Below are 24,516 nucleotides of genomic sequence, written 5' to 3'. Positions count from 1 at the left end.
GGTTTGCATTTCAAAGAATCGTGGCATTGGATATTAGACAAGCACACAGGCAGGCCCTCACCAGGACAGGGATTCCAAGACCTTTCTGGTAGTCCAGTGCAAGTGCCGTTCACTTGAAATATTCTACTTATGGACTACCAGCTCCGTGTATTTTCTTTATCCCAGGGGAGTAAGAGAGGCTAAAATATCTCACATTAATAACTAATAACTATGAGGTGACTTGCTCAGTGTCGCAGAGCTAGCAAGTCAAAGGCAAAAGCAAGAACAGAACACAGAGTTTTGAAATCATAACATAACACCCCAGCACGGTGTTGGAAACACCAACAATGGTTTCCAAATGACATTTGTAGACCAGCCCCATCAAAATCATGTAGGAACTGTATAAAAAACGAGATTGCCTAAATCTCCTGGAACTGCCCTCACATTCTATATTTTTAAATTTGTCAGCAGTCTTAACATGTGGCCAGGTTGGCAAACTACTAAAATCTATGCTACTTTCCTATGCTAGTAAAAATAAACCATAGGTGTAGAGGTCAGAGAGCAAAATCACCCACCTAACAGCACCGGCCAAAAGGCTGGATGCTTAGCAAAGACCAAACACGACAGTCACAGCCAGACGACTTACTCTGTAAGTGGTACCATGAGGTCTGGGGGTAGGGGAAGGTTTGTATTTATTTTCCCTCTAACTACTCCAGAGCAATCACCACCATTTCCAAGTTAGAAGATGCTTTTTCCAATTTCCAGAACTTGTGGTATCCACCTAGTGCCGAAAATCCAGCTGTGCTCTTTCTACTTCTTACATCATTGCCAGAAATAAAGATCTTGTAATCAAAACTTGGCTGAAAGTTTGATTGATGTTGCTGGAGGCACACATGAGTCTACCCCATCCTTCTATCACCACTGCAAGGTTTTCAAAAGTAATATTTATTTTCCATTGGAGAAAATAAAAGTATGATTGTTGAGTCCAAGAGAATTATCATGTCTTTACTGATCAAGGGCATCTGGTGTCTCCAATGAGTCGTCCCTCATGAGTAATAATAATAATAACAGAACAACAATAAAATATTGAGCACTGAAATGCTACGCATTGTACAGAAGGATATATATCTATATCATTTTACCCTCAAAAACCATCCTGTGTGATTACAGGGGTTCTTGATTCCCTTCTCTCCACACATGCTCTTCTGTAGTCATCCCCAGCTCAGCAAATGATACCACCATCTACACTGTTGCCCAAATTTGAAACTTAGGAGACATCCTTGATTCTACTCTTTGTCTCAGTCTTACCTTTTCCCCAACTGAGTATGATCTTATTCAATCCATCAGTAGGTCCTCTTAGTTTTACCTCCCCAACATCTCCAGCATCTGTTCCCATATCTCTTGCATCTCCACTGCCATGAGCACTAGCTCACGTTCCCATCTCTCAACTCCTTACCAGAGACTTCACTTCTCCTCTGGGCCCTTTCCTACCTAGTCTGCAAACATCAGTCAGAGGGATATTTTGTAAAAACAAATAAATAAATCAGAACATGTCATTTTCCTGCTGAGGACATTTCAATTGCTTCCTGTTGCATGAAAAATAAAATCCAAACTTTCCCACTCACGAGGTCCCGCATGAGTTGGCCACACTTTCTCTGACCTCATCCTACGTCCCATTCATCTTACTTAGCATGCTTTGTCCACACCGGACCTAGAATCCCGAGCACAACTCAAGCTCTTTCCTGCCAAAGGAAGTTGGTACCATTCTCTCTGCTTGTGATGCTTTTCTTTTTGTTCTTTTCCTGGCTGGCTCTTATTCTTATCTAAGGATAATTTTTGCCACCCAAAAGCATCCTTATTTTATACCTCTAATGTTTTTGGTTTTTAATTAAAGCACCTGTGTATTTTTGCATAGAATGCATACTCTGTAATTATTTTGTGTGTTGCCTGCCTCGCCCACTGGGATGCGGGCTCGGTGAGGGCAAGACCTTATTTTCTATTATATTCCCAGTGCTCAGCATAATGTCTGGTACAGAACAGGTGCCAATAAACGTTGGTTCAATGAATGTATAGATGTTTATTTTATAGATGAACTAAGTAGGTTTCGAAAAGTAAAATAACTTGTCTGAGGTTTACCTAATGGCAGAGCAGGGATCAGTACAGGCATACCTGTTTCATTGTGCTTTGCTTTACTGCACTTCACAGGTATTGCACCTTTTACAAATTGAAGGTTTGTGGCAACCCTGTGTTCTCAGGTGATGGTTAGCATTTTTTTAGCAATAAAATATTTTTAAATTATGTACAGTTTTTAAAGACATAATACTATTGTACACTTAATAGACGACAGTATAGTGTAAACATAACTTTTATGCACACTGGGAAACCAAAAAAGATTCGTGTGACTTGCTTTATCGTGATATTCGCTTTATTGCCGTGGTCTGGAACCAAATCCCCAGTATTTCTGAGGTATGCCCGTACCGTGATCTGTCTGATGCCAATCCCTAAGTCATAATCTGGAAGCACTAGTGTTCCTAGAAATGGAGCTGCAGATAAATTACTTCCTTTTACTTTGTGCCTTTGTACAGAGTATCTCAAAGTCTCACCACACAGAATATCCCTAAAGAGGAAAGGTAAGGACAAGGAGTGACCCCATTACTATTTCCATTACACAGGTTAGGAAATGAAAGCATTAATTGGCTAAGCGTTTTGCAGGGCACGTGGTCAGTTTCTGAAGTGAAATTAGAAAGCTTCTTCACTCAGAACATTCTAGGCCCTTACTGCTTACAGTGTTGTTCCCAGAGCAGAAACCACCTGGGAGCTTAGAAATGCAGAATCTCAGGTTCCCACCCAGACGGACTCAATCAGAATCTGCATTTTAACAAGACCCCCAAGTGATTCCTATGCACATTAAAGTTTAGGACGGAGTTTTCTAGACCATTTTAAAAGGACGGTCCTCTATTCCACCCCAGACAGAACCATCCGTGCTTCCAAACTCCAGGCCAGCTTTCCTCTTAACAAACTGCAGACCTGGTTTCTCAAGCCAACATCCTAAATGGAGAGCAGCAGACTCCAGGCATAGCTAGTCCACGGCCGATCATAGTTGTTCTACCCTCGCTCACACCAGGCCTCTGGAGGCCCATTCCCAGTCCACTTGACTGGACAAGAAATAGTAATCAGCAGGATCAGCCCACCGGACATATGGGCTTTGACCTTTCATTTTCCCCTGACTCATAAAAATGCTTGTAACTTACAAAGCTCCTCTTCCATGTGAAAGAGAGCCTCTCTGTCAGAGTGAGCAACCTGCTAACCCCTAAAAGCATGTGGTCAATTCTACTTCAAAGCTCCACCCCTCACTTCTATCTTTGATCTTCCTGCTGCTAACTCTTCGGTCTCCAAATTGGCAGGTGCAATAATGCCCTGGCCCTAAGTCTGAACCCCTACCTCAAGTTTGGGGCCACTGCTTCATCTCTCATTGCCTAAACTGTACAACCCTCAGCCTCTCTCACTTCAACAGCCCCCATTTAACCTCTTTTCTACCAGTCTCTTGGCCCCTCTTATGCATTCTTCACACAGCTGACAGAGCTATCTTCCTACTAAATCTGCTCAGGTTACCTGCAGACCTAAAAACATCCTGAGGTTTCTCCAATGCCTGCAATTTAAACCTTAACATTATTCTGCATAATTCTACATCTATTCCCTTCAGGGTGTGTTTGAGGAGCTGGTGATTACACTGAAATGCAGGGGTGAACTGGGTCTAAAACATGGAAACCTTAAATAGGAATCTCTTGCTTTCATTATCTTTCATCATTCAGTTGCAGCATACCTCAGAGATGTTGTGGGTTTAGTTCCAGACCACCGCAATAAAGTGAATATCACAATAAAACAAGTCATAGGCATTTTTTGGTGTCCCAGTGCATGTAAATGTTATGTTTACACTATACTGTGGTCTATTAAGTGTGCAATAGCTTTTATGTCTAAAAAATGTACATGTATTAATTTAAAAATACTTTATTGCTAAAAACAATGCTAACCATCATCTGAGACTTCAGTGAGCCATAATCTTTTGCTGGTGGAGGATTTGAAATATTGCGAGAATTACCGAAATGTGATGCAGAGACACGAAATGAACAAATGCTGTTGGAAAAACAGCACTGATAAACTTGCTCGATGCAGGGTTACCACAAACCTTAAATTTGTAAAAAATGCAGTATCTGCAAAGCATAATAAAGCAAAGAGCAATAAAACGAGGTATGGCTGTATTTGTCCATTCATATGTTCAGTCAACAGATATTCATTAAGCACCTAGTATGTGCCCATACATTACATTAGGTCCTGCTGTTGTAGAAACAAATATTAATACAATAATAAGGCCAGAAGACAAACCTGTGGGAACCCAAAGAGGGACGTAAGGAAGGCTATCAGGAAAGGAACACTTAAAGATGGGTTTGTTAGAGAAGGAGAAGGACCTGCCAGGCAGAAGGACCAGTGCATGCAAGAACCAGTGGTGTGAAAGGCAGTGTGTGCTTGAAGCCTTAGTCTAAAGTTTAAATGGAAAAAAAGGCCTATATGTGGCCCCTGTGGGGGAAAAAAGCCTGGGTGGGACAAAAGTCTGGCAGAAAAGGGCCACAAATTGTATGAATTCCATTTCAGAGGGTAGGACCTCTCATTTGTAAGGAATCCTTTGGCTATCTTCATAAAGTTTCTAGTTGAAGGATTCTTCTAGATATTGTTATATTCCTGTTCCTGGTCAGTCCAACTCACAGGTCTCATGAAAAGTGCTCACAGGATGTCCACACATTCACACCCTCACCTGGGAATCCACGAATCCGTCACTGCCCATCATTCTTGCTCTTCCAGAAAACAAAGCTCTTTACATGGCTCCTTGTCCAGAAGTCATAGCAGTGATAAGACCTGAATCCACTAAAGAGTTACCAGAACTTCTGGCAAGTTGTGACCTACGTAATGACTTCAGAATTTACACAGGTGAACCCTGCGTTTGCCTCATCCCTCTAATGTGGGCTGGAATGGAAAGGCTGATTAACATTCTCTTTGCCAGTTTTCCCTGAATGAAGAGGAAGAGTCAGAGGTCACAGTGACCTTCAGCAAGTTGTTAGTGGCTTCACTGGGTAATTCCCATCAGGAAGATGGTGTGCAAAGTGGTTAAGAGCAGATGACTTGGAATCAGGAGACTAATGCTCAAACTCCAGCTGTGGCTCTTCATATGTCTCTGACTTTTATTAAGTCACCTCATCTTTCTTCTCTCAGTTTTCCTATCTGAAAAATGGGGATAATAATAGCTTCCTTACAGGGTCCTTGGAAGATTTTATAAGTTAGTGTATATAAAGCATGTAGTACCATGACTGGCACATACAATGTTCAATAAGCCGTGGAAGTTATTAGCTCTGATGACCAAAATCACTCTCTCTCTCTCTCTCCCCCTCTGTGTTCCCTGTGTGTGTGTGTGTGTGTGCGTGTGTGTGTGCACGCACGTGCATGTATGAGAGATACGAGTGTGGAACGTTAGCATTCTACTCAGTCTTTCTACCCTACTTAATTCTTCAGATTTTTGTCCCACCCAGAATCTTTCAGGAGACAGTTCATAAATTAGCTGGGCCTGACCTGACCTTATTACTAAAGAAAAAAGGCAAGCTCACAATCAAAATGTTCACCCAGTATGCTGAAGAAGGGCTTAGAGGGAGCCTGCGACAGGATGCGGTAGGAAAAAGGAAGTGTAGAAAGGGCATCACGGAGAGAAATTGTGAGTTGAAGAACCTAATGGCTTATATATAACAACCCAGCACTTACTCATGCTAGATTTTTAAAATTATTTTTCCGGTTAATAAAGAAATCAGTGGTCAATATAATATCAGAAGAGAAAGGACAGTTTTACAACAAGACTCTCCCTAGCTTGGATTGAAGGTCACAGGGAAATCTATAAGTTCATCAAATGCTCTGTTCAAAGTGAAGGCTGCATGCCAATCACCAGAGCCTGTGAAGCCTGCAGCAGCAAGCTGGCCTGTGCCCAGGTGTGTGTGTGAGTGTCCAAGGCTTGGAGCAGAGGTTTAGTCACTTTCATGCCAAAAGAGGCTGTAATAAATTAGCCTAAATCTCACATTATCCTACAATGGCAAGAGAATTGAGGATTCCAAGGATAAACTTCGAATGTATTTACTATAAACACTAATTATAAAGCCAGACAATGTCTTAATGGAAAGAAAACAAATTTCTATTTCTCACAGATGCATGAGTGTACATAAAGATTACAGTGTCCCTTAATTGCCAAATCAGAGCTAACCTGTCTCTAGATACATAGGGTTAGCATCTAGTCATGTATGTATATGCACAGTGTTATGACACAGAACTTAAAAATTAGGTATATTATTTTACTGAATTTTTAAAATTACAAATCCAGGGTACTTAAGGAGTTTTAGCATTTGCCTCAACTGCATATTTCATTTCATTAGCCAAGTCTTTCTTTCCTTTTTATGGTAGGATAAAATCAGTTGAACCTCAGAGAATCAAGCTATGGTTCAAAAAGATCAAAAGAGACTAAAAATTTAGGTAATGTCTCCAGGACATGCCCTTCCCTTCTCCTCCAAGACCAGCCTGACTGTATTTGCCCACCCTAATTTTTGAAGTATGTCCAGCTCTATCTTGCTGACGATTTAATTTCCATTTCTTTTTCTACACATCCCCCTTTTTCCTTTTCACGGTCCACTTGAAGCCACTGTAGTATTTGGATAACTCACACTGGGATGAGATGAAACATTCAGAGGGGGTTCTGATTGTTGGAGGGAAGTACATGTATTTTTTTTTAATTTAATGAACTTTCTCTTTTGATGTGTGTTTTCTTTATAGACAGGGGAAATGCACTCCCCTGCCACCCTGGTAACTGAAGACCTATACTTCCCACTTGGAACGCCACCTTCAGTCTTTCTGGTCTCTATGTTGTTTTTCTGGGGCAAAGGAACCAACCACAGGACAGGAAACAACAGCCCCTGATAAAATTGTAGCTGAGTATATTCCTTGCTAAAGAAGAAGATTAGCTGTTAAACACACCAAAAGCAACATTTTACACGGAGTATTAACCTGCTGGAAATGATGATGATGGTGATGATGATAAACAGCAGCTACTTCTGACTTGAAGTTTGATCTAAGAACTGTGCTCAGTTCTTTATATCTATTGTCTCATTTAATCCTTAAAAAAATCTGTAAGTATCCCTCTTTCCTATTACCCATCTGGTAAATAAAGATAGTCATGTTCAATAGAGATCAGTGACTTGAAAGGTCAAAGAGCTAATAAACAGCAGAGTTGGGATGTAAATTTATATCTCACTAATGCCAGAACCTGCATAATTAACTACTAAACAAAGAGATAAATCTTGGACAAAGGGAAGACTTCCTAGAAAGCTGACTAAATTTTCTTCTTCAGACATTTTAGAGAAGTGCTTAATCTTTAAACTCAATTCTAGAAATCCTTAAAAATGTACCCAATATTCTGTCTTCAAGAAAGATCTAGATCTAATCCTCTTGGGGGTGAGTGGAGAACAATTCACCAAAACCCATCAAGAGGAAGAAATAAAACCTTGGCTATTCATTTGGATCAGAAGCTCTCCAAGTATTACCTACTAAGTATTGCCTACTAAGATCTTGTCTGTGCAGTATTTGTGTTTATAATATATTGCTGCTTTTTTTTTTTCCTGGTGGCAATAAATTTCATGTATCACTTCTCTCAATGGTGTTATACCAAAGTGTTAAATCTCCTCATTGATTCTGTTGAGATAGAAAATAAAATATAGACTTTTAGAGCTGGAAGTCACTCAAGATTTTCCATTATTTTTCAGAGGTGGAAAAAGAGGCTCAGAGAAATGTAGTAATTTACCCACGATCAAAAGCCTTATTAGCCAAAGGCATGGACTTTGGAGTTAGAATGGTTTTAGCACCATATGTTGGCTGAGTGATCATGGGATGACTACTTAACAATACTCTGAGTCTCAGTTTCCTTATCTGGAAGAGGGGATAATAAAGTACTTAAATGTATTATTATTATTATTATTATATCATTATATATTACCATCTCATATTATTCTACATTATACTATTATTTTATCATATAATAAAATTTATCAGTGTCATAAGAAATAAATGGGGTAATGTATGTAAAGTTTTTCACACACACAGCACATAGTGATGAATCATCATTATCATCAGCATCATCAACCCAATAGAACAGAGTTGAGACCTTATGTGTTTTAACTCTCTGCCACACTAAACAGTCTTCCTATGTGTACAGAGATGGGTCAAGTACACACATCTAGCTACAAAGCCCTCTCGCAACCTCCTCCCAGATCAGATCAGACAAACCTCACTGAAGGGTTTTACCAACCAAACATTTGTCAAACAATAAATAGGCACAATGTGAGGCCTATTTACAATATTGCAGTCTGAACCTACATTTGTGTTTCTAGAACTTAAGTAGATTTATGTTCTTTGGAAAAGTGACCCTCAGAAGGATGGCTATTTACAATTACTCTTAAAAAGGTATTACTACTACAGTACCTTTCAGATGGCATCTTGATGAATGACTAACTTAGAGGGAGAGGCTGTCTAAGTAAAGTTAGAAGGTTGGGATAATTTATAATTTAAATTAATTATGAGTCCTAACGAGGTTAGCCTAACCTTCACACATAAAGATAAAACCTAATGAGAAAAAGGTAACCACGGGAGTGAAAGACAAGGGAGAATATAACACGGTCTTTTTGATAAAATATAAGTCATACACACTTAGTTTAGCTCCCTGGGAAGTCAGGTTAATGAAACATTAACCTGATTAATGTGATTAATGATGACGTATGTGTGGAAGTAAATTGCATGGAAGGAAAAGAAAGGTGTGTGTGTATTATAAAATATGAATAAGAAAGAACTCCTGAAACTATCTAAACATGGCAATTTCTTTGAAGTTACCAGTGTTTGTATTTTCTCTATTAACTCCAAAAATAAATAAACCTCAAAGAGACACATGAAATCTGGCATGCAAAAGTGCTGCTATAGTAATTTTTTTTTTTTTTTTTTTTTTTTTAGGTACGCGGGCCTCTCACTGCTGTGGCCTCTCCCACCGCGAAGCACAGGCTCCGGATGCGCAGGCCCAGTGGCCATGACTCACGGGCCCAGCTGCTCCGCGGCATGTGGGATCCTCCCGGACTGGGGCACGAACCCATGTCCCCTGCATCGGCAGGCGGACTCTCAACCACTGTGCCACCAGGGAAGCCCAGCTATAGTAATTCTGAGAAAAGAAAACGTTACTCTGGATAGTTTTCAGAAAGTCAATATCCCATGACTGATATTGTTCTTACACAAAGAAAGGTTTGTGCTTCTAGATTGTGCTTCTTGATTTTGACTGCACATTGGAGTGACTTGGGGAGCTTTGCAAGAGACTAATGCCTGGGTGCCACTTCCAGAGATTCTGATGTAAGTGGTTTGGGGTTTGAGCTGGGCATTAAGAGATCTGAACTCTCCCCAGGTGATGCTAATGTACAGCCCGGTATGAGAACCACTGTTCTGCTGAGCTTGTTGAGAGGGAGAGGTCTAATCCTTTTTCTGTTACCACCAACTTGTACAGTTTGCCAATCAAGCTTAAATGTCAGTTGAATAAATGATTAAAACTGTCTCTGGAGAATGACCATTCCTTCTATGTTGCTGAGACAATTGTTAGAAGAAAAATAGACATAATATTTTTAAGGGTTCCTTCCACTCTAAAGCACTTGAAATAGAAATTTCCATACCCTCATAAGAAAAAAAAAATCCTCTTTCCTGCACCATTTTTAGCATCAAATTTAACATTAAAATCCTATCATGAATTTTCTAATAATTCAGTCTTTTCATCCAGTTAGAAACTATTTATTGAGTACCTACCAATAAATGTAGAAGCCACTGGGCACATGATGCTAAACAAACATCCATGGTCTATTGGACAGGTAATTGAACCACTTCTGCTCAGTGAGATAAATGATGTTGTCAGGGAAGTTTTCTGTGCAGTGGGAAACCATGGGAGGGACACTTCCTACAGACTGGGGAGATCTGGGAGGCTTCCTAGACAAAAATCACACTTATGCTAAAAAATAGGGGAGTAGGAGTTAGCCAAGCAAAAGGCCACTGTTGGGGAGAGTTCTGGCCAGAAGGAATAGCATGTTTGAAGGCCCAGAGGCATGCTAGCCATGGTGTATATAAAGAAGTAAAAGAAGTCAAGAGCATTAGAGCCTACAGTACAGATGGTGTTGTGTGTTACAGTTGGAGGGAAGTGATCTCTCAGGGAAGATAGTCAGCGATGAAGTTAGGTAAGCCAGGCCCAGCTAGATCATGCAAGACCTTGACAATATTTTAAGTTTTAGCTTTTTTATTTTCTTAGATGAAATAGCAGAAAGCCTTGTCATTTAGTTTTATGCAGGGGAATACTATAACTGGATTTGAGTGTTTTGAAGATCATTGTTGCTGCAAAGTAGTGAATGTACTGAAGGGGGAAAGACTGGAGTTAGAAAGATCAGTTCAGACGTGAAAAACGATAGTGATCTGTCATAGAGAAATGGTAGCAGGGATGAGGAGAAATGGCCATATCTAGGAGTCAGTAAGATGACGACACTCAATGGAAGTTGATGACTGAGGGTGAAGGACATTCGAAAGTCTCAGGTTATGTGCAGGTCCCTGACCTGCCCAATCACATGGAACACAGAAGGATGTGCAGATTTGAAAGAGATTATAATAGGCTCTGTATTATATAGTAAGAGTGTGAAAGGCAGATCGGATTTCCCAAGTGGCTATATCTGTAGGCTGTTGTCCTAATGGGTCTTATGGTCCTTACAGGAAGAGACTAGATAGCAGGTGTGGTTTTAGGAATCATCAGCATGTGAAAGGTAGTCGAGGCTATGGGGTAAATGATCTTTAGCCCAGACAAGTGTGCAGAGCAAGAGAGAAGAATGAGTACAGAGATACCAATATTGAAGAAATGGGCAGAGGAGAAAAAGCCAGAAGAGGAAATTGAGAAGAGACAGAGAAGAAGCAGGAAAATCAAGGGAGTGAGATAGAGCAGAATCAAGGAAAAAGTCTCAAGGAGGGTCTAGCCAACCATGTTGTAATGAAGAGCCAGACTCCACCTTTGATGTTTGACTCTGATGGCTTTCAAACCCCATCATATCACACATCTGAGCAAGCCTGTAAGAAAGCCTGGGTGCTTCCTCTTTTGGCTTCAGCAGAAAGTTCAAACCACGCCAGGTTCTGTTCACATGCACAAACCATCCCCCAAGCCTCACCCCCTAACCACCATACAACTCCAGACCAGTCTCCCTTCCCTGATTGCTCAAGCCATTTGAAGACCAACTTGGAATTTTCCCCTTCTCTCCCTTGAAAGCCTCATTATGTGAGTAATAAACCTTTCATACTCTCTTGGTCAATGTGTGGCATCATTACTTTCAACATCCAAACCAGACTTGGGTGGGAGGGTCCATCCTATCTCACAGGGTGACCGTGACATAAGCCAACTATTCTCACATAACGTAAGGTCTAAAAAGAGTCCCTGCATTTGACAGCAGTGGGGTCCATGGCAGGCTCAGCCTTAGTGGAGAGATGGGAATAAAACCTGAGTGTCAAAGTGTGAAGGAGGGAGAAGATGGCAAGATGGAGACAGTGAATACAAACAACTCTTTCACCAAGTTTCACTGTAAAAGGGAGGGGGGAAGCTGTGGTAGCTGGAGGGGGACATGGGGTCAATAAAAGGCTCTGCTTGTTTGAATTTTAACATAGGAGAGACGTGAGCACAATTAAAGAGAAGTAACTAGGTGAGAGGAAGGAAGAGGCTTCAGATGTAGGAAAGAGGAAGGTAAAGTGATTGAGAGAAATTCTCTAGAAGGGGTACAGGATCCAGAGCAAAGGTGGAGGAGTTCATAATTCATTTTATTTTTTAAAAAAATTTAAATTTATTATAAAATATGATTATTTATTAAAATAATCCCAAAATAGAAGACAAAAAAATCTCCCTGAGTCACACCACTTGCCCAGAGTATTGACACTTCGGTGTTTTTTTTCTAGTTAAAAAAATATATATAAGTTTTTTTTTTTTTTTAACTGAAGTATAGTTGATTTACAATGTTGGGTTAGTTTCAGGTGTATAGCACAGTGATTCAGTTATACATATACATATTCTCTATGTATTATATGTTATACATATACATATAATACATAAAGAATATATATATATATATATTCTTTTTCAGATTCTTTTCCCTTATAGGTTATTATATTAATATTATGAAATATTGAGTGCAGTTCCCTGTGCTGTACAGTAGGTCCTTGTTGGTCATAATTCATTTTAGACAGTGAGAAGGGGGAGAACATGTTTGGAGGTGTCAATTAGCTTGCACACCTGTGGGCAGACCTTTGCGCTTTAGGGAGTGAGGTGATCTGCTGGAAGTTAGGGAAGAGGTGTTTCTGGAGGAGAGGAGGTCTGAAATGGCCTTCAAGAACAGAGACAGTGTTTGTCTTCAAAACACAGAAGGGTCTGGACACAGGATGGAAGGCTCACGTCCCTGTCTTACTGCCATCTTGGAGTGCTGGTCTCCACTTGGTTTGCCTATTTCGAAAGATCTGTCTAGTTTTCTTTTATCACTCTCTGCCTCCACAAATTGGCTATGATCTCCTCTTTCTAGCTCACTTCATTATTTTTTTAACTGTTTATTCATTTATCTCATTATAAAGTCTAGAAAACTTAGCAAATATAAACGAGCAGAAAAAGAAAAGTTATATTCCCTATAAACCTACTACCTAGAGATTACGACTATTAATATTCTAATCACTTCTAGCTTCTGAAGAATGATAAAAACATACCCTTAATATGGAAAATAAGGATTGTGTCATTTATAATAATTATGTTCTGCTTTTATCCACTTATTGTATTGTAAATGTTCTCTCATGTCTTTAATATTCTTCTAAACATCTTTAATGGTGACAGGATATTTCATGATATGCCCGTATAATTGTATGGCTGTACTCTATAATGGGCATTCATTTTGTTTTATTGAATTTTTTGTTACTCTCCTTCTCAATTTTTCCCTCTGGAGAATCCATACAGTTTGGGTGATACTGACTCTACCCATGACTTCAAGGCCAGGTCCTTGACCCAGGCCAAAGCCACTGCATTTCCTTGTCTTCAGGAACTAGAGTCAGTGTGAGCAGTGTCACCAAATCCTGGGAAGAAGGGGCAAGGGATCCAGGGGCCAGGAGAAATAATGTCCATGAAAGAGGGAACATGGAGGCTGTGTGTTCCTGAGGTCAGAGCCTAGGTCTTACTGATATCTTCACTCCTAACCCCGAAGCTGGCATAGAGCACCCACGTAAAGAAGTGCCAACTGCAGCTGTGCCCTCCCTGCATCTGCAAGTGCAATGGGACAAAGCTTAAACAGGTTGGATAGAAGAGAAAGTCAGATGCAGCACTGATCTTTTTCTCTTGAAACAATATTCAACAGACTTGAGAAGAAGCAGGAAGGCAATGTACTTGGCTGATATTTTGGTCGTTGTTTCCTTCTTTTAAAAATAAATGAACAAAAAGTAATTTCTAGCATATGTATTGAACTTCATAGTTTATAAAACGCTTTCAGTACATTACCTGCTTTGGGCCTCAAAACAATACTCTTGGGTAAAAATCATTACTACTCCTCACATCAAGGAGGCAAAAACCGAGACACGTGGATGTGAACTACATTGTTCAGGGTCATGCAAAGAACAAGTGGAAAATTTGACCATCTAGGAGGTTTTTTCCACTACTCAGACAACGGTAGAAGACTAGCATGTGCCCACTCTGTCTGGGTTAATCTCCCTGTTAACTTCTCTCAACTTCTTCTCCCCCTGCCTGCATGTCCTAGAAAGAATTTTAGGGCTCCATCTGTACAACTCTGGGCTCCAAGCAAGGAACAAGGCTGACATAGTTCATTGGGTAAACACAAGAGCAAGTGACAGTGATTTACTCCTGACTTGCAAACTTCTGATTACCAGTCCACTGCTGGCTATGTAAACAGGTGTAAACTAAGATTAAAACCAGTTTATGCAGTGCAGTAAATAATTTAATCTCTCCTCAGCATGGTGCTTGTGAATGTAAATGTTTAAGCCCAAACCGATGCTGATGCTGTGATGCAAGCTTCCAGTTTCTCAACCAGAAAAGAAAGCTGTGCCAGCAAATGGCCCTTGTGGGCCCCTGCTGGGGCAGGGAAGCCGGTGGAGTCAGATATGCAGATGCAGCGGAAAGCCCATCGTCATGCAGGAAGCCTCACTGTTCCCAAGGCAAAGATCAGCCATGGGCCCAGGGGAGCTAGGAATAATGCCTCCACCTCGAATTCCTCCTGGTCCTGAGAGACTTTTCTCTCTCCCTCTAGTCTTCATTGCATTGTTCTGCAGACACCTGAGTTGGCTCAGGTGTGTGAAAAGTGAGGCAAGAAGAGAAGAAAAAAAGCAAGAAAACAGCAGCCTTCAGGCTGGTTGTAATGCCATTCTCACTGGAAGATGATCTGGGTACTCACTACCCGTCACTGCATGGTGACACAAATTGATCTAGACCCTATGACCATCACATGCAAATGTGTTTTCAGCTGTCAAAAACTGTTGACTATACCTGCTAGAGTCACTGAACCAGAATGCTGCTTCCTATGAATTTTTCATCAGTATTTATTCATGTTCTAATTAGCCAGGCTCTTGCCTCGGGCTGAGATCTTGAGAAGGGGACTTCCCTCTCTCCCTCCCAAATATGATCTTGGGCTTTCTTGGGAGTGAAAGTCTCCAGGCAAAGCCGGACTCGATCTATCCCATACTGAGATGGCTGGATGTTGACTAGAGAAGGGCAAATTGGAGCCAGAGAGTAAGCTTCCTGTTTTTCTTTTGCTCCCTTAGAGAATTCTAGCTTACAATCAAAGTTGGTATCTCCTGGAATCACTGGTAATGCCATGCTGGGATTAGGTCAGTTCAAAAAAAAAGTCTTAAAAAAAATACCTACTATGATCAGATTTTGAACTAAATCCTGGGTAAGAAATAAATCTGATTTTCTCCTTTACTGACATAATTTATGGTAGGAAAATAATAGTTACTACTTACTGAGTACAAGCTTTTTCTTCTGAAAGCTTTTTGCTTGTTTTGTTTGTTCAGAAAATGCTTCTTTCTCTGAAACCATTTATTGAGCATTTAGCACAAACCAGGCACTGGGCTGAATATGTATTATCTTGTTTAATCCTCAACTGAGCACTCTGCTGAGGGCATTATCCCCAGCTTACAAAGATGAGACCCAGAGAGTTAAGTAACTTGCCTGAGGTTACTCAGCTAATAAAATGGGGAACAACTGGGATTTGAACCCCAGCATGACTTTCTTTAAAACCCTTCCTCTTACATTGTGCGGTAAGCTTTTGTTCTTTCTGATCCACCATGCGTTCAGAAGAAAGGCTCTCTTGGTTTCCGCGTCTAGGAGTGTATACACACAAAGTCCAGGAGAAAGAAAGCATAGAGACTATAATTACAATATTAATAGCTAATATGTATTGAGTTTTATGCTTTAAAAATAAATTCACTGACTCATGTTTTATACATACTATTTAGTTCCTAAATTATTATTATTATTATTATTATCCTCATTTTACAGATGAGGAAGAATGAGACAGAGAAAGAAGACTTCCCAGCATCACATAACCAATAAATACCTGAGCTGGGGACCATCCCAGACAGTTTCTCCCATAGCCACAACCATAAGCCTCTACCTGTCCTGATGAGGATGTTCTAGGACAGAGTTGGATTTGGGTGATGTGTGTACTGCTTAAAAAGCTCATAACACTTACTTTCAAGGAAAATAATAATTTGGGCAGAGATTCTTTTAAAAACACCTAGAGGAGACTGTGGAATCTCCTATGAGAAAGGATATCTTTACAGAAAGCATACTTGGCCAGCCTGCCTGTCATGACTGGGGAATACACCTGTGCAGGTGAAGAGAGATTATATAGAAAAACAAACACAACAAACAATGGACAACCCAGAAGGTCTTAATATTATTTCCAAAACAGTGGTCTAGGATTTGCAAATGAAGGAACAGGAACAAGGTACAAGGGTAGAGAGAACTGCAAAGACCAGGAACAATCCAACTTACTTCCTGACTTTATTCTCCGCACTTCCCATCACGTAGTAGCCCGGTTTGCATTTGTATCTGCAGATGGAGCCCACATCATGGTTGCCCTGGAGGCAGTGAGGCAGGAGCAAGTTGGCGGTCGGGATAACAGGGGGAACATCACACTCCAACTTGCAGTAGGCTTCAGGGAGAGACCAGAGCCCATCTTCAAGACAGGTCAGCCACGGGCTCAGTCCTGACTCCAAGAAAGAGAAGCACAAGATGCTCAGAACAGAGAGTCCAGAAATAAAATACTAGCAGAGAGAGCAAAGACCTGTCAACATACCGTCACTCTTAGAAAGTCACATTATTCTTTGTGGAGCAGCTTTTCTAAAACCTCAGGTCAAATGTTTATCCTATACCTTTGTGCCCACAGAGCATCTACTGTGCTCTCGTATACAGCACAGAGGTCAGAAAGCTCTTTTGTGACCTGAATGAAAGGAGGGCTACCAAGCAAATCATTACCTCACTTCCTCACTACAAATAATAAAAATAGAGTAGTGACAGTATTGTGGAAAGCATTATAATAATACTAGATGACACTTTTATAGTGCTCCTTATATGCCAGGCACCGCTCTAAGCATTTTACATGTATTCACTTGTGTGAACTTCAAACCTCAAACAACCCTATGAAATAGATACCATCATTATCCCCTATTTTGCAGCTGAGGAAATTGAGTTTAGGTAACTTGCCCAAGCTAGTAAGAACAGAGGCAGGGTTTGTACTCAGGCAGTTTGGATGCAAAGTTCTGCACTTCAACAGCCTACCATATGCCTCAACATCATTCATGGTTTCTCCAAGTGCAATCCATGGACACCCCACAGTAGCATCACCAACCCACCTGAGACCTACTAAATCAGAATCTGTCAGCATGAGGCTCAGGAAGTTGCATTTGTAACAAGCCTGCTCAAACATTGTTAGGCACACCTAAGTCCAGGAGGTAAAGAGCAAGATGTGGGGTCTTCATCTCTTCCTAGCAGTACAGCTCATGTAACTACACTCTCATTCCTAAAACAGAACTAAAAGCACCTAACTCATAGGATGGTTGTAAATATTAAATTTAAAAATGTGAACAATAAAGGGTATCTGGATTATTAATATTATTAGAAAACTGTTAGTTGGCTTGACTCCAGAGGACATAAAAGTCAAATAAAAATAGGAAAGTCTGAGTTTCTTTCATTAATGAGATCTTGAGTCAGGGCATTCTGGGACAAGGAATGGTATTGCCCTTTGGGACTTTGCTTGTGTTATCAGAAGAGGGTGATACAGCAGAGCCAAATGGGAAGGGCACTGGGGTGAAGGAAAGATCCCCAAGGTACCCCCGAAGAGAGAGAACCTGAAGAGAACTTGCATACAGCTCCTGGTTGGCCAGACAATACCTTGAAGCTTGGCTGGTGGGATACAGGAGATGGAGCAGCGTTTCAGAAAGTTTGTTCCCTCTGAGCAGGAGAAGTTTGCATAGTTCACCAAAGACTGGTCGGGGACACCACAGTCAAGGGGCATGCAGCTCACAGCCCGGTCCCAGTGCCCAGAGGAACATGTGAGCAGAATTTCCTTCTAGAAACAGAAAATGTTCTGCTGTCAAGGTGACATAAAAAGGCTTATCAAAACAGTTTCCAGGCTTTGAAAGAGTCCTGATGATTATTTGTGCAAACGTTCACAACAGGCAAAATTAGTTTGTCTTTCTCCCTCTTTACGCCTTATTGTCTTAGTGTACTATCTCACACTACCCAGGTATGTTGCTAATGAAAGGCAAATGTTAGTGTAAGGGAATCTTTAAATGAAGACACTCCTCCAGGCCAACTCTTGGCTATCCTCCACGTGCTCCTCCAGATCACTCTCTACCCTTCTCCACCTTGCCCTGGGATGCTGGCTCCTGTAGATTTCATGCCTCTGACTTGTGTTTGGTTTAGCACCCAGGGCAACAGTGGCAGCAGACTGGAGAGGGAGAGAGGCAAGGGAGGTCAGGGTGCTGATCCTTGCTACTCCCTCCCTAGGGCTTGCTGTAGGTTGGCTGCACCCTTTGGCAGCGATCTCCACACATCTCCTGAACTCTCTTCCCAGGGGTTCTGCTAACTGTTCTCTATAGTCAACTCTTCAGGCCTACAGGGGATATCACCCCTTCACCCTGGGATTCTGCACCATCTCCTTGTAATTTCCTATATCCTGCCCCCACCTTTAGAAGTGGTCCCTTTACTGAAGTCCCTCCAATTGGCCACCTCTGAGTGTGTCATCTGTTTCCTGCTGGGACCTTTACTGATAAGCCAACAGATAATGCTACTAAACATAATCGTCTCCTCTGAGAATGGTGCCTAGGCTTTAAGAACCGCTGAGACTTAATGCATATGAGGCATCTTCCAAACTTTGTAGTTAAATTTGAGAGATTCCAGCTGTTTCCCTGGGCCTGCAGTTTCTGTAGGGGAGCCCTAGAGTTCATCACCATGAAATAAATGAGGAGACATTTTTTGAACACCTAGAAGGGCCAGATTCTTTACTAGGTTTGGATAAACAAGACCCTCAAGGACCTAATGATTTACCAGCAGAGCAAATCATAGGTTGGAGCAGTGTATCAGAAAACAATTGAAGGGGGGAAAAGGGAAAGAAGGAGAAAGAGAGAGAGGAAGGGAGGAAAGAAAGTAAAAAAGGAAAATGCAGGAGATATATTTTTGTTATATCTTACTTCCTTCTGTCATGATTTGAGAGAATATAATACAAAGACTGCAACTGATAAAATGAAAGAAGTAGAAAACATGGACCAAGGAGAAAGAAAATATAAATTGCTGTTAAAAAAAACTACAGCGATATAATATACGCATGCTTGTTTTGTGGTGGCGAGATAGCACTACAGGGGCTGAAGGAGGGCTTGCCCATACTTGGGTAGGAGGGAGAGGGTTTGGGGGGAGGTGTGCAGGGTAGGTAACTCAGGAACTGGCCTTTGAAAGATGAGCGAGACTTCCCAGCAGCAGAGGGGAAGCAGGGAGAAGAAAGTATTCAGAGTGAGGGGAACAGGATGAGCAGGCACTCAGAGACCTGGATGCTCATGGCTTGTTTGGGAAAAAGCACAGCCGTCATTCTAGCCAATGGGTTACCAAAAGTCAAAGGGAGAGTGGGGAGATTCTGCGGCTCAGCCAGCCATCCCACCAGGAGACCACAGTGGCACCGAAGCCAAAGGTAAAATGACTGGTGAAAGCACCTGTCACCCCTGACACCCACTCTTGGCTGGCTGCTCCTCCCTGCTTTCCAGTGTTTCCCTGTTGCCTGCCAGAAGAGCCGAATTCAAAGCCAGACACATTTTTTCTGTTTAGTTTAAGTTCTTGTGTCAACAAAAAGCAAATATCCCCACTGTCTTGTGATCACGAGCTGGGATCGTACAATCTGTTTAGTGGGGCCAGCCTTGGGTGACAGGAGTGGTCAGCTGGAAAGCTGTGCTTGCTGACTCCACCATTTGGTTGGCAAAAGGTGAGCTCCCACCTTCCTTCTCCCAACCCTGTCCCTGACACACTGATCACAGACTGGAAGACTGGCTCAAACCACAATGATCACTTAAAGAATGTCTCTCAAACTCTGCATATATTGCCTGGTTTTTCTCCTGGCTTCATTAGGTATTAACCATTTTGTTTTGAATTTGTTCCTAATTTTAATGAATTGCAAACACCATCTTTTCTTCTCTCCCCTTCTTTACCTATATCACAAAAATGTACTTAGTTCCTACATTGTTTTTTTCTTTTTCCTTCTTTCCATCTCTTTTCTAGTGTGAGTTAAGCTGAGTTAAGGGCAGGTGATAAGAGTTCTGCCTTTCTCACCAAAGCATCATAGACCAACGAGTTGGTGCTTCAAGGTATGTTAAACCTGTCTCTCTCTATGCAGAACCTAAACCACCTGAAACCAAAGATGGTGTCTTTAAATTCTGACCATGTCTAAGCAAGTGAAATTCTTCCACAGATCCACAACCTGCTAAGCAGTCAACTGGTACAAGATGAAAACAATTCCAATCTTCCAAACCAGTGATACCTGACTAACCAATTGTGATTCCACTCTTCCCTCATCATACCTCATCTTTCTCATCTTCTTCTCAAGCATCATTACCTTTTGCCTAATGCATCCTGTCTCTATCTCATATTGTGCTCATGTTTTCTAGTGGTTGATTTCAATTTTCAAGTTCCTCTGTAGAGTACTGAAAGCTCTCTAAAGGAAAAATGGAAAATAAAATTCTTAGTTGAGAATACATTATCACGCTCATCATAATGGCAGCTTTGCAGAGAGCTAGGTGCCTACCATTTTGCTAGAAGCTGATAAATTATGTCTAGTCAGTCATCAGAATAACCCAGTGACATAAATCCTTCTGATTTCATTATTTTATAAATGTGGAAACAAACTTAAAGTGCTTAGTTTCTTTTGTGTGTTTGTCTTTACCTGAATTACACACCTACTAAACAGTGGAGTCACACTTTCATTCCAGGTCTGTCTCTCAAGCCACACTCTTTTTTTTTTTTTTTTTTTTTTTTTTTGCGGTACGCGGGCCTCTCACTGTTCTGGCCTCTCCCGTTGCGGAGCACAGGCTCCGGACGCGCAGGCTCAGCGGCCATGGCTCACGGGCCCAGCCGCGCCGCGGCATGTGGGATCCTCCCGGACCGGGGCTCGAACCCGCGTCCCCTGCACTGGCAGGCGGACTCTCAACCACTGCGCCACCAGGGAAGCCCTCAAGCCACACTCTTCATTAACATATTCTACTACCTTCAGATCACCCTGAAATCTTCAAGTGGTGCATATGGCAGCTTGTAGAAATTTGGAAAATTCAGTTAAAGCTAGAATCATGACATAATCCCCACCTCAGTAACAGGAGGAAGAAAATCAGACGCTTTCTTCCAGTCTTCTTGTAAGGAGGGCTGGTGGGGGCGGGGAAGGGGGCTGGTGCAGGGCAGTCAGACAACGAACCACAAACAAGCTGACTGCAAACTCTCTTGCCTGCAAATTGTGGACAGGTCTAAACTGCAGCATTCTCATTTTGAAGCCAAAAGTGGGGGTCATAATTTCTGATAGGAAGAAAAAAAAGCAAGGGAGAAGGATGGAATAAGTGTTCCTATCTACTGCCCACCTGGAGAGAAACTGACACCCTAGTTAATGGAAACTGCACCTGTTCTTATATATACCTTGCATTTCTATAAAGCCATGCTTCTCCTTGCTTGTTAGATTCCTCATTTTTCCTTTCAGATGATTTAAAAACACGTGCCTTTCCCCCATCCAGCCAGGGGGAGGAACATGCCTACTGTCCCTCCCCAGGGGCTTGGTCCTGATGACCACGGGTTTCCAACTCACCTGCATGGGCCTGAGGTACTGCCCATTGCTGGCCTGAAGGTCAAACCCCCTTTGACAGGTGATAGAGCACTTCATGTGACCTGGGCCACTGGAGGTACAGTTCACCACATCCGCGTGATCAAGCAGCAATGGCACACAGCTGCCCTGCTCCCCACAGGGCCGATGGACACAGCTGGAGATGACAGAAACAGAAGTATCTTAAACTGACTCAGAACTGGTAGGCAGCAGCAAAGGCTTTGCATCTCCCTCTGGGAAGTGCCTCTAAACCAAAGAGAACATTGTTTCTCCAAAACTTACATTAAATTCATTACTTCCTTCCATGTGACCTGGAACCATGCAACATAAAATGAACAAGAACAATATCATCTATGAAGCGATTATGAACTGGCTTTCTATGGCTCTTCCAGGAGGACAAAATGATGGTGGAACAGGTGGGGAGCGTGTCTCAAGAGCTCTGGATGGCATCAGAAATGAACAGATCAGAAGATAAGCCTTGAAATATTTCATAACCAGTACTCTGGGCCCCAAACAATCAGAACAGACATAGGACAAAGGTCAGGAGTGAATCCTGGAGGCCCCTGGTTGTGTCAGGCATTAAACTTTCTGTTGTTCGATCACAGGTTTGTCGCAGGGGGCCCTGTAGGAAGGGCCTGGTTGTTTGAGAAGGCAGAAAAAGCAACATTTATTTACTGATTGGCATGGAAGTATTTTTGACAACTGGCATACACCACTGAATATCAGCACTGGCTAATCAGAAACTGAGCCCATGGCAAAAAGAAGAAACTCACACATATCAGATCCCTGCCACATGCCTGACGTTGTTCTAGATGCTTCCAGGACATTATCTCAGCAGAGGAGAACTGCTGTCCAGATCTCAAGGGCTAGTCAACTGGGAACAGGAGGGACAGTTAACTCCCCAGGGTTTGGGAAGACTCTGCTGGGACCATAAGAGCAGCAAGGATGCAACAGAGATGGACCTAGAGATTGTCATACTGAGTGATGTAAGTGATGTAAGTCAGACAGAGAAAGACAAATATCATATGATATCGCTTATATGTGGAATCTAAAAAAAGAGTACAGATGAACTTATCTACAAAACAGAAATAAAGTTACAGATGTAGAAAACAAATTAATGGTCACCAGTGGGTAAGGTGGGGGAGGGATAAATTGGGAGATTGAGATTGACATATACACACTACTATATATAAAATAGATAACTAGCAAGGACCTACTGTATAGCAAAGGGAACTCAACTCAGTGCTCTATAATGGACTATATGGGAAAAGAATCTAAAAAAGAGTGGATATATATATATATGTATCACTGATTCACCTTGCAGTACACCTGAAACCCACACAACATTATAAATCAACTATACAAAAAAAAGAGTGGGGGGGGGCATGCAACAGAGCCAAAAGAGGGTTACCCTCTTATCAAGGCAGAACAACAGAGATTAAAATTTAGAGCAACTGCCCCCAGGCTGTGTGAATTTGAATCCTGGATTCACCATTTACTACTACCTGTATGATTTGGTTATTTATTCCCCGGTATTTCAGCTCCTTCCGCCATGAGATGGGGATAATAATGGTGCATACCCCCAGGGTTGTTACTGTTCCTGGGTTAATTCTCTCTACTGCTCCACTGCAAATGGCCCAAGTCCCACCTTCAGTGGCCTGTTTTTTATGAACCAGCCACATGGTTTAGTTTTCCCATTTCTGTACTTTTGCTCAATTTGTTGTATTTTCTAAAAGGCTTTCCTTCTCCAAGAAGCCCCTCCAGATATCTTCCTCCCTCGAACCTCCCAGGGAAATTTAAAAAACAACTCTTCTATCACTTCTTTTACTCTATCTTGTAGTACAGTCATGTATGCATTTGATTGTTCTTCAGTTAATTAATTTATCCATCCTTTGATCCACAAGGCAATTAGTATCTGTCTCCTAAATGCTGTTGAATCTCCCAACTAGATTATGATATTCTTGAAGACAAACACTGACTCCTACTCACTTTTGTATTCACCATACACCTCATTGTAGGAGTTACAATAAGTGTCTGCTGAATTAAATTTGTTCATATCATAGACATCAAAGTAAGTCAATGGCTATCAAAATGGCAAATTTGTTAAATTTTATAGTGATAGGTGGGGATATGAAATACAAAAAATCATTATCAAACAATGATGGAGGATGGGAGGGAGATGCAAGAGGGAGGAGATATGGAGATATATGTATATGTATAGCTGATTCACTTTGTTATACAGCAGAAACTAACACACCATTGTGAAGCAATTATACTTCAATAAAGACGTTAAAAAATAAAAAAATGATCCAACCATCTTGCCCTACTCATTCATTCATTCATAAACATTTACTGAGCACTTAGATTGGCAAGGCATTGGTCTTAGTACTGGGGATAAGATAAATAGGCCCTTAAAGAACCCATAGTCTAGTGGTGTAGAACAACAAGATATTTTCTTGCTCATGATGTTTTTGCCAGTGGTACTAATTATTAGTTAAAATGACTTCTGGGAGTCTCGTCATCATTAATTTGTTCTATTTGCCCTTGAATTGTGTTAGCAGCCAACGACCTTATCACGGAGCTGGGCAACAATATAAGAAAGTGGAAAATAGGGGCTTCCCTGGTGGCGCAGTGGTTAAGAATCCGCCTTCCAATGCAGGGGACACGGGTTTGATCCCTGGTCCGGGAAGATCCCACATGCCAAAGAGCAACTAAGCCGCATGTGTCACAACTACTGAGCCTGCGCTCTAGAGCCTGGGAGCCACAACTACTGAAGCCCGCGCTCTAGAGCCTGGGAGCCACAACTACTGAAGCCCGCGCGCCTAGAGCCTGTGCTCTGCAACAAAAGAAGCCACTGCAACAAGAAGCCTGCGCACCACAGCGAAGAGTAGCCCCCGCTTGCAGCAAATAGAGAAAGCCCGCGCACAGCAACGAAGACCCAGCGCAGCCAAAAATAAGTAAGTAAATAAATAAATAAAAAAGAAAGTGGGGGCTTCCTTGGTGGCGCAGTAGTTGAGAGTCCGCC

The 24,516-nt window shown here is 41.7% G+C and overlaps 1 protein-coding gene across 1 annotated transcript in view; it reads right to left on the bottom strand.

Moving 5' to 3' along the window:
- The window catches only part of PAPPA2 (pappalysin 2), a gene marked incomplete at both ends in the record, with an annotated part of 293,108 nt that overhangs the window by 57,873 nt on the left and 210,719 nt on the right, over positions 1–24,516 (bottom strand). Inside the window, 3 exons of the mRNA XM_081225317.1 lie at positions 16,142–16,355; positions 17,540–17,717; positions 21,477–21,648. Coding sequence (XP_081081443.1) covers positions 16,142–16,355; positions 17,540–17,717; positions 21,477–21,648 — 564 coding nt within the window. The remainder of the gene's footprint in view (positions 1–16,141; positions 16,356–17,539; positions 17,718–21,476; positions 21,649–24,516) is intronic.

This window comes from Mesoplodon bidens (assembly GCF_964165515.1).
Source record: "Mesoplodon bidens genome assembly, chromosome: 2".
NCBI classification, from domain to species: domain Eukaryota; kingdom Metazoa; phylum Chordata; class Mammalia; order Artiodactyla; family Ziphiidae; genus Mesoplodon; species Mesoplodon bidens.
The sequence above is the reverse complement of the archived record's forward strand: the minus strand, read 5'-3'. Positions and strand labels throughout refer to the sequence as shown.